Below are 10636 nucleotides of genomic sequence, written 5' to 3' on the forward strand. Positions count from 1 at the left end.
CATGAGGAAAGATAATTTTAACCCTGAGACCTCATATAACAACATTTTATGTCTTAACCATGACACCACCCTAAGGGAACAAATCCAACCCAAACCCATGTACTATGGGAGGTAAGTTTTATTAATTAAAGGATGATTTTCATGAGATTGGAATATTTTTTGTCGACACATGTAGAGGAAAAGATAATCAGAACTTTGATTGGGTAATTGGGAAACAGTTATATCAAGGTGAGGCCTTGTTGCCACCAACTTATCATCCTGTAAATTAAAATTGCCGTACAAAAATATGTCCACTTAAATGTTTTTGATAGTTAATTAGTCTCCATACTTGAGTAATGAAAATACCTGAGCCTATCTTTTCTTAACTCGAAATGAATATTCAAACGCAACATTTCTCGATAGGAGAATTTAGTTTCATCACTTAAAGCAAATTAACAATTATACAAGTCATATCCGTAATCCATCATTTTTGGCAACTTAAAACGCATGATCAGCCTTGAATGGTCAATGTCGAGCTCAAGTTTTTTAAGTCTAAGTTGCCCCTAGGGTGTATTGTAGATGGTGGGTACACGATATCTCTGACGATCTGAAGTTTATCCGATCATATGTCTAACGCTTATGTACCGACGTTAAGAATATTTGAAATCTGTGTTAAAGAAGATTCGTTATCTGAACTGACGATCTGTGTATTCCCTTCCAAATATTTAGAATATTTCTCTCAAATTACTTTATGAACCTCCAAAATTTGAGTGGGATATCTTGATTTATAAAATTAATTATAATAATTAGTAGATTGCTTTAATATTCTTAAAATAGAGAGGCAATTTATTTACCTAGGTCACACGTTGACATTACTAAGCAACTACTATAACTAGAGCACCACAATCTTCCATCAATCAAATATTTTATTCCTTAAATATCTTAAATCCTATAATTAAATATTTCATAAATCAAATATTTATGGGACCTACCTATTAAATATCCCACCATCAAATATTCTAAATTCCACCATTAAATATATATTTTGTATTTTTTAAAAAATTAAAGAAAGAAATCATCGTGCATAAGATGATTTCAAATCTCCTTTGTAATTTTCCCTTCCAAATATTTAGAATATTTCTCTCAAATATTTATGGTCTCATAAATCAATTATCTCATTCCTTAAATATCTTAAATTCTATCATTAAATATTCCATAAATCAAATATTTATAGGACTTACCTATTACATACCTTACTATCAAATATTCTAAATTCCACCATTGATTATATTTTTTATTTTTTAAAAAAAAAATTAAAGAGAGAAATCATCGGGCATAAGATGATTTCAAATCTCCTCTACTATTCCTTTCCAATAAAAAAATATTGAAGATCAGAAATATATAGAAAAATATCCCCAATATTTCCTATTTTATATTTTATATTTTATATGCTCTTCTTAGACGAGAGGAAGCCTATATTTTATATGCTCACCGTGAATCAGAAGGCTACGAATCGAGAATTCCACTCTCTCGCCGAAAGGTAAAGCGGCCCTTCATGCCCGGTGGATTATTGTTGTCATTCGTGGTTCGTTCAGCGTGTTTACTATGGTTTGCTATGTGCTCATCAGGTCTTCGTTCTCAGTGATCGTGACTGGTTGGGTATGAAGTGCAAGATGTCGAGCGGAGAAGTTAGGAAGGTTGAACAATTCTGTTGGCTTTATTGGATTTCTAATTCTGACTTGCCTGATTACTTTTTTACTTTAAGATAACCGCATAGAGATGATACGCTGATTATGAAATATATGCACCTTCTTTGTTTTTTTTTTTTAATGTTGGAGATAAATAGTTGCTTTACATTCATTTTCTGAGTGAAAGGTCTGCTCCATCTTGCCTTGTGAATATTCAGGTTCAGAATCTTATTGAACAATGCCTTCGACTACACATGAACCAGAAAGAAGTAGTGGACACTTTGTCTCTCCAAGCAAAGATAGAGCCTAGTTTCACTGAACTTGGTAATTCTGAACAAATCATCCTATTTTGTTGAAATTCATCCTATTTATGTGGATTTGACAAATTATTCGATGTATAGTTTATTTCCACACTTCCGACATTCATATTCGTCTGTGTTTTGTTGTTACTACGATCAATAATAATCTGTGTTTGTCCTAATTGTCAAGGGGTCAGCTACATGGACCTTGTCTTTACTCTTTAAAGGCTATCTTTTTAGTGACAACCAAACCTCTTTATATCGTTTTTAGTTATATTATCTAGAATTTTCTTTTATCTCTCTGTACGCACATCTTCAATTGTTTTTGTTTAATTATTGTATCTATAGGTCATCAACATATCCATGCATTCCTAACTTCCTTTTGCTACCATTTATCTCAATCTTTGTTATTCTTATGCATGCTATTCCCTAACTGCCCAACAACCTGATTTAGAAAGTATGACTGCAATACTATGGTCTTGTAAAAACTTGTTAATATATATTGCGACTAAAATCACCAGATTTGACATATTTTATTTGATTTAATTTTTTAATTAGTGTGTTTAAATTGAGCTTCATGTTTTATTGCTGTGCAGTCTGGCAAAAGCTTGAGGAGGAGAATCAAGAGTTATTCCAAGCATATCATCTTAGACTGATCCTGAAAAACCAAATAATGCTGTTCAATAACCTTCTTGAGAAACAGGTTGAGCTTATGCGGAAAGCATGCTGATGTGGACACCGAGATGGACGCCTTAGTTGAACATCGCTATATTTGGGAGCAAATTAAATAAATTAGCTATTGTCTAATTAGTAGAAAATAAATAATGATCTAATTTAAATACTGCTATAGTAGAAAACAAATAATGGTCTAATTAGCTTTCTATTTTTGATTCCTTGTTTTGCTTTATGGTTGGTCTTTCCTAATCTCGTCATGTTTGACTCCTTATATAAGGAGTGTTATTATTAATAAAGAGAGGAAAAAAAATTGAGTAATGGGACTATGTCTAGGACTAGTCTTCCCCCTTGAGTGATTTGCACTCTGTCTAGGATGAGTCTTTTCCTCCTCCCTTCAATCCTTACGTGTTGCTTGATCAAGTACGAATTCGGATCTCGACTTATGACTCCATCCTTTACTCGTGACCATATCAACTTCGTATCAGAGCCGATCATGGGTGACACAGATCCTATCACATCCAAACTCGATGCCTTCATGGAAAGATTGATCTCGCAACAACAAGTTTTCATGGAGCAAATCACTTCCCGCCAACAAGGACTAGAGGAGCAAATTGCCGAGATTTCCCGTACTGTTCAAGATGCTAGACGACTACCTTTGCACATTGCAGACAGCCCTATCAGCGTAGAGTATGACCCTTCTAGAGACTCAAAGGTCAAACTTGAACTGCCAACCAGCGGCACCATGGCTCCACGATACTCAAAGATGGAGTCCCCACCTATTCTGGAGAAGGGGATCCGCTAAGCTGGTTAAAAGGTGCGAACAATTCTTTACCAACCAAAGGACCACAGAGGCTAACAAGGTTGGCCTTGCTGCCTTCCACTTGGTAAGGGAAGCCTAACTTTGGTTTGATCAGGTATAGCAAGAAGAGCTAGAGATGAGTTGAAAGTAGTTCAGAGACCACTGACATATGGCAATCGATGTCATTACATTCACTATTTTATTTGATCATCCACCGACACCTGTCCTTATGGCAATCGATGCCATTACATTCACTATTTTAGTGAGACATCAACCAGCAGGGCATCGACAAGTGGAACTAAATAGAAGGATATTATCGCTGCTTAATAGCGTAATGAATAATGACTGTAAGTAGTGTGAGAATACTTCACATCTTAATAGCACCTCCATGTGCTAGATACATGTATGCAATTTACTTTTTGGAATTTCAATTTCAACAGTTCAATTTCAAAATTCGATTAGATTAATTTTTAATTTGAAAAGTGTTTCGATCTGATTGATTGATGTCTTCTGCATAGACCGTTTCTAATTTGTGAACTGTCCATTTAAACCGCCTTTTAGACGCCGCTTATACCTCGGTGAGTGTTGATCATTCTATTAATATAGTATATTCAATTATTTAATAAGCCCACAACAACAACTAACGGGAGTAAACCGCGATGGAGGCGTTAGAGAACAGAGCGGAGAGAGCGGCGAAGGCAGAGCCAGGGGAAAGGGAGTAATGACAGCGCATCCACCGGGTTCGCTCCTGATAGAGCTATGCCATAATATGAGGATTGCTGGGCAATGCCGATAAGGAGTTCAATGCAGGTTTGCTCATGACCCAAGACACCTCCGTCCTCAATTGCGTCACCCTAGGTACCGAACTGAGTTATGTCGCCAGATCTCATCCACTGGCACCTGTCCTTATGGCAATCGATGCCATTACATTCACTATTTTAGTGAGGCATCAGCTAGCGGGGCATCGACAAATGGAATTAAGTAGAAGGACATTATTGTAGCTTAATAGCGTAATGAATAATGACTGTAAGTAGTGTGAGAATATTTCACATCTTAACAGCATCTCCATATGCAAAATACATGTATGCAATTTTCATTTTGGAATTTCAATTTCAACAGTTCAATTTCAAAATTTGATTAGATTAATTTTTTATTTGAAAAGTGTTCCGACCTAATTGATTGATGTCTTCGACATAGACTGTTTTTAATTCATAAACTGTCCATTTAAACCGCCTTTTAGACGCCGCCTATACCTCGGTGAGTGTTGATCATTCAATTAATATAGAATATTCAATTATTTAACAAGCCCACAGCAGCAACCCGCGAGAGTAAACCGCGATGGAGGCGTCAGAGAAGAGAGCGGCGAAGGCAGAGACAGGGGAAAGGGAGTAATAGGGGCGCATCCCGCGGGTTCGCTCCTGACAGAGCTATGCCATAACATGAGGACTGCTAAGCAATGCCGATAAGGAGCACAATGTAGGTTTGCTCATGACCCAAGACACCTCCGTCCATGCTTGCATCACCCTAGGTACCGAACTGAGTTATGTCGCCAGTTCACATCCACCGACACTTGTCCTTATGGCAATCGATGTCATTACATTTACTATTTTAGTGAGGCATCAGCCAGCGAGGCATCGACAAGTGGAACTAAGTAGAAGGATATTATCGCAGCTTAATAGCGTAATGAATAATAACTGTAAGTAGTGTGAGAATACTTCACATCTTAATAGCACCTCCATGTGCTAAATACATGTATGCAATTTACTTTTTGGAATTTCAATTTCAACAGTTCAATTTCAAAATTTGATTAGATTAATTTTTTATTTGAAAAGTGTTCTGACCTGATTGATGTATTCGGCATAGAACGTTTTAAATTCATGAACTATACATTTAAACCGGCTATCAGACGCCTCCTATACCTCGGTGAGTGTTGATCATTCTATTAATATAGTATATTCAATTATTTAATAAGCCCAAAGTAGCAACCGGCTGGAGTAAACCGCGATGGAGGAGGCATAGAAGAGAGCGGAGAGAGTGACGAAGGCAGAGATAGGGGAAAGGGAGTAATGGCGGCGCATCCACCGGGTCCGCTCCTGACAGAGCTATTCCATAACATGAGGACTGCTGGGCAATGCCGACATAGAGCTCAATGCAGGTTTGCTCATGGCCCAAGACACCTCCGTCCCCGCATGCATCACCCTAGGTACCGAACTGAGTTCTGTCGTCAGATCTCATCCATCGGCACCTGTCCTATGGCAATCGATGCCATTACATTCACTATTTTAGTGAGACATCAACCAGCAGGGCATCGACAAGTGGAACTAAGTAGAAAGATATTATCGTAGCTTAATAGCGTAATGAATAAGGACCGTAAGTAATGTGAGAATACTTCACATCTTAATAGCACCTCCATGTGCTAAATACATTATGCAATTTACTTTGTGGAATTTCAATTTCAACAGTTCAATTTCAAAATTCGAATAGATTAATTTTTTATTTGAATAGTGTTCCGACCTGATTGATCAATGTCTTCGGCATAGATCATTTTTAATTCGTGAACTATCCATTTAAACCGCCTTATAGACGCCGCCTATACCTCGGTGAGTGTTGATCATTCTATTAATATAGTATATTCAATTATTTAATAAGCCCACAGTAGCAACCGACGGGAGTAAACCGCGATGGAGGCGGCAGAGAAGAGAGCGGGGAGAGCGGCGAAGGTAGAGATAGGGAAAGGGAGTAATGGCAGCGCATCCACCAGGTCGCTCTTGACAGAGCTATGCCATAACATTAGGACTGCTGAGCAATGCCGATATGGAGTTCAATGTAGGTTTGCTCATGACCCAAGACACCTCCGTCCCCGCTTACGCCACCCTAGGTACCGAATTGAGTTATGTCGCCAGTTCTCATCCACCGACACCTGTCCTTATGGAAATCGATGTCATTACATTCACTATTTTAATGAGGCATCAGCCAACGAGGCATCGACAAGTGGAACTAAGTAGAAGGATATTATCGCAGCTTAATAGCTTAATGAATAAGAACCGTAAGTAGTATGAGAATACTTCACATCTTAATAGCATATCCATGTGCTAAATACATTATGAAATTTACTTTTTGAAATTTCAATTTCAACAATTAAATTTCAAAATTAGATTAGACTAATTTTTTATTTGAAAAGTGTTCTGATCTGATTGATCGATGTTTTCGGCATAGACCGTTTTTAATACATGCACTGTCCATTTAAACCGCCTTTTAGACGTCGCCTATACCTCGGTGAGTGTTGATGATTCTATTAATATAGTATATTCAATTATTTAATAAGCCCACAACAGCAACCGGAGGGAGTAAACCGCGATGGAGGCGGCACAGAAGAGAGCGGAGAGAGCGACGAAGGCAGAGACATGGGAAAGGGAGTAATGGCGGCGCATCCACCGGGTTCACTCTTGACAGAGCTATGCCATAACATGAGGATTGCTCGGTAATGTCGATATGGAGCTCAATGCAGGTTTGCTCATGACCCAAGACACCTCCGTCCCCGCTTGCGTCACCCTAGGTATCGAATTGAATTATGTCGCCAGTTCTCATCCACCGGCACCTGTCCTTATGGCAATCGATGTCATTACATACACTATTGTAGTGAGGCATCTGCCAGCGAGGCATCGATAAGTGGAACTAAGTAGAAGGATATTATCGCAGCTTAATTGCGTAATGAATAAGGACCGTAAGTAGTGTGAGATTACTTCACATCTTAATAGCACATCCATGTGCTAAATACATTATGCAATTTACTTTTTGGAATTTTAATTTCAATAGTTCAATTTCAAAATTCGATTAGACTAATTTTTTATTTGAAAAGTGTTCCGACCAGATTGATTGATGTATTCGGCATAGACCGTTTTTAATTCGTGAACTGTCCATTTAAATCGCCTTTCAGATGCCTCCTATACCTCGGTGAGTGTTGATCATTCTATTAATATAGTATATTCAATTATTTAATAAGTCCACAGCAGCAAACGAAGGGAGTAAACCGCGATGGAGGCGGTACAGAAGAGAGCGGAGAGAGCGACGAAGGCAGAGACAGGGGAAAGGGAGCAATGGCGGGGCATCCACCGGGTTCGCTCCTGACAGAGCTATGCCATAACATGAGGACTGCTGAGCAAAGCCGATATGGAGCTCAATGTAGCTTTGCTCATGACGCAAGACACCTCCGTCACCGCATGCATCACCCTAGGTACCGAACTGAGTTACGTCGCCAGTTCTCATCCACCGACACATGTCCTTATGGCAATCGATGCCATTACATTTACTATTTTAGTGAGGCATCAGCCAGTGGGGCATCGACAAGTGGAACTAAGTAGAAGGATATTATCGCAGCTTAATAGCGTAATAAATAATGACTGTAAGTAGTGTGAGAATACTCCACATCTTAATAGCACCTCCATGGGCTAAATACATGTATGCAATTTACTTTTTGAAATTTCAATTTCAACAGTTCAATTTAAAATTTTAATTAGATTAATTTTTTATTTGAAAAGTGTTCCGACCTGATTGATCGAGGTATTCGGCATAAACCGTTTTTAATTCGTGAACTGCCCATTTAAACCGCCTTTCAGATGCCTCCTATACCTCGTTGAGTGTTGATCATTCTATTAATATAGTATATTCAATTATTTAATAAGCCCACAGCAGCAAACGGAGGGAGTAAACCGCGATGGAGGCAGCACAGAAGAGAGCGGAGAGAGCGGCAAAGGCAGAGACAGGGGAAAGGGAGCAATGACGGCACATCCACCGGGTTCCCTCCTGACAGAGCTATGCCATAACATGAGGGCTGCAGGGCAATGCCGATATAGAACACAATGCAGGTTTGCTCATGGCCCAAGACACCTCCGTCCCCTCTTGCGTCACCCTAGGTACCGAACTGAGTTATGTCGTCAATTCTCAACATCCGGCACTTGTCCTATGACAATCGATGTCATTACATTCACTATTTTAGTGAGGCATCAGCCAGCAGGGCATCGACAAGTGGAACTAAGTAGAAGTATATTATCGTTGCTTAATAACGTAATGAACAAGGATCGTAAGTAGTGGGAGAATAATTTACATCTAAATAGCACCTCCATGTGCTAAATACATTATGCAATTTACTTTTTGGAATTTCAATTTCAACAGTTCAATTTCAAAATTCGATTAGATTAATTTTTTATTTGAAAAGTGTTCCGACATGATTGATCGATGTCTTCGGCATAGATCATTTTTAATTCGTGAACTATCCATTTAAACCGCCTTTTAGACGTCGCCTATACCTCGGTGAGTGTTGATCACTCTATTAATATAGTATATTCAATTATTTAATAAGCCCACAGTAGCAACCGGCGGGAGTAAATCGCGATGGAGGCGGCAGAGAAGAGAGCGGAGAGAGCGGCGAAGGCAGAGACAGGGGAAAGGGAGTAATGGCGGCGCATCCACCGGGTTCGCTCCTGACAGAGCTATGCCATAACATGAGGACTGCTGAGCAATGTCGATATGGAGCTCAATGTAGCTTTGCTCATGACGCAAGACACCTCCGTCCCCGCTTGTGTCACCCTAGGTATCGAACTGAGTTATATCGCTAGTTATCATCCACTGGCACCTGTCCTTATGGCAATCGATGCCTTTACATTCACTATTGTAGTGAGGCATCAGCCAGCGGGGCATCGACAAGTGGAACTAAGTAAAAGGATATTATCGCAGCTTAATTGCGTAATGAATAAGGACCGTAAGTAGTGTGAGAATACTTCACATCTTAATAGCACATCCATGTGCTAAATACATTATGCTATTTACTTTTTTGGAATTTCAATTTCAACAGTTCTATTTCAAAATTCGATTAGACTAATTTTTTATTTGAAAAGTGTTCTGACCTGATTGATCGATGTATTCGGCATAGACCGTTTTTAATTCGTGAACTGTCCATTTAAACCGCCTTTCAGACGCATCCTATACCTTTGTAAGTGTTGATCATTCTATTAATATAGTATATTCAATTATTTAATAAGTCCACAGCAGCAAACGGAGAGAGTAAACCGCGATGGAGGCGGCAGAGTAGAGAGCGGCGAAGGCAGAGACAGGGAAAGAGAGTAATGGTGGCGCGTCCACCGGGTTTGCTCCTGATAGAGCTATGCCATAACATGAGGACTGCTATGCAATGTCGATATGGAGCTTAATGCAGGTATGCTCATGTCCCAAGACACCTCCGTCCCCGCGTGCGCCACCCTTGGTACCGAACTGAGTTATGTCGCCAGTTCTCATCCACCGGCACCTTTCCTTAAGGAAATAGATGTCATTACATTCACTATTTTAGTGAGGCATCAACCAACGAGGCATCGACAAGTGGAACTAAGTAGAAGGATATTATCGCAGTTTAATAGCGTAATGAATAAGGACCGTAAGTAGTGTGAGAATACTTCACATCTTAATAGCACATCCATGTGCTAAATACAATATGCAATTTACTTTTTGGAATTTCAATTTCAACAGTTCAATTTCAAAATTTCGATTAGACTAATTTTTTATTTGAAAAGTGTTCCGACCTAATTGATCGATGTCTTCGGCATAGACCGTTTTTAATACGTGCACTGTCCATTTAAACCGTATTTTAGATGCCGCATTTACCTCGATGAGTGTTGATCATTTATTAATATAGTATATTCAATTATTTAATAAGTCCACAGCAGCAACCGGAGGGAGTAAACCGTGATGGAGGTTGCATAGTAGAGAGCGGCGAAGGCAAAGACAGGGAAAAGGGAGTAATGGCGGCGCATCCACCGGGTTCGCTCCTGACAGAGCTATGCCATAACATGAGGACTGCTGAGCAATGCCGATATGGAGCTCAATGTAGCTTTGCTCATGACCCAAGACACCTCCGTCCCGGCTTGCATCACCCTATAGTACCGAACTGAATTATGTCGTTAGTTCTCATCCACCGACAGCTGTCCTTATGGCAATCGATGTCATTACATTTACTATTTTAGTGAGGCATCAACCAGCGGGGCATCGATATGTGGAACTAAGTAGAAGGATTTTATCGCAGCTTAATAGCATAATGAATAATGACTGTAAGTAGTGTGAGAATACTTCACATCTTAATAGCACCTCCATGTGCTATATACATGTATGCAATATATTTTTTGGAATTTCAATTTTTCAATTTCAAA

General features: G+C 39.3%; 1 protein-coding gene across 1 annotated transcript; it reads left to right on the forward strand.

The window, feature by feature from the left end:
* Positions 1 to 1652: 1652 nt before the first annotated feature.
* On the forward strand, positions 1653 to 4441 carry LOC122045250. The gene is made up of 4 exons (XM_042605391.1): positions 1653 to 1676; positions 1886 to 1991; positions 2563 to 2687; positions 4238 to 4441. Exons 1-4 carry the CDS (start codon positions 1653 to 1655, stop codon positions 4439 to 4441), a joined length of 459 nt encoding a protein of 152 aa, XP_042461325.1.
* The last annotated feature ends 6195 nt before the right edge of the window (positions 4442 to 10636 follow it).

This window comes from Zingiber officinale, chromosome 1B, assembly GCF_018446385.1.
Source record: "Zingiber officinale cultivar Zhangliang chromosome 1B, Zo_v1.1, whole genome shotgun sequence".
Lineage (NCBI taxonomy): Eukaryota > Viridiplantae > Streptophyta > Magnoliopsida > Zingiberales > Zingiberaceae > Zingiber > Zingiber officinale.

Excerpts from the sequence above, each read along its gene's own strand:
- LOC122045250 (XM_042605391.1), top strand. The coding sequence starts at position 1,653 with ATGTCGAGCGGAGAAGTTAGGAAG. Across the intron at positions 1,677-1,885 it reads CGAGCGGAGAAGTTAGGAAG|GTTCAGAATCTTATTGAACA; the intron begins GTTGAACAATTC and ends GTGAATATTCAG. Across the intron at positions 1,992-2,562 it reads GCCTAGTTTCACTGAACTTG|TCTGGCAAAAGCTTGAGGAG; the intron begins GTAATTCTGAAC and ends ATTGCTGTGCAG.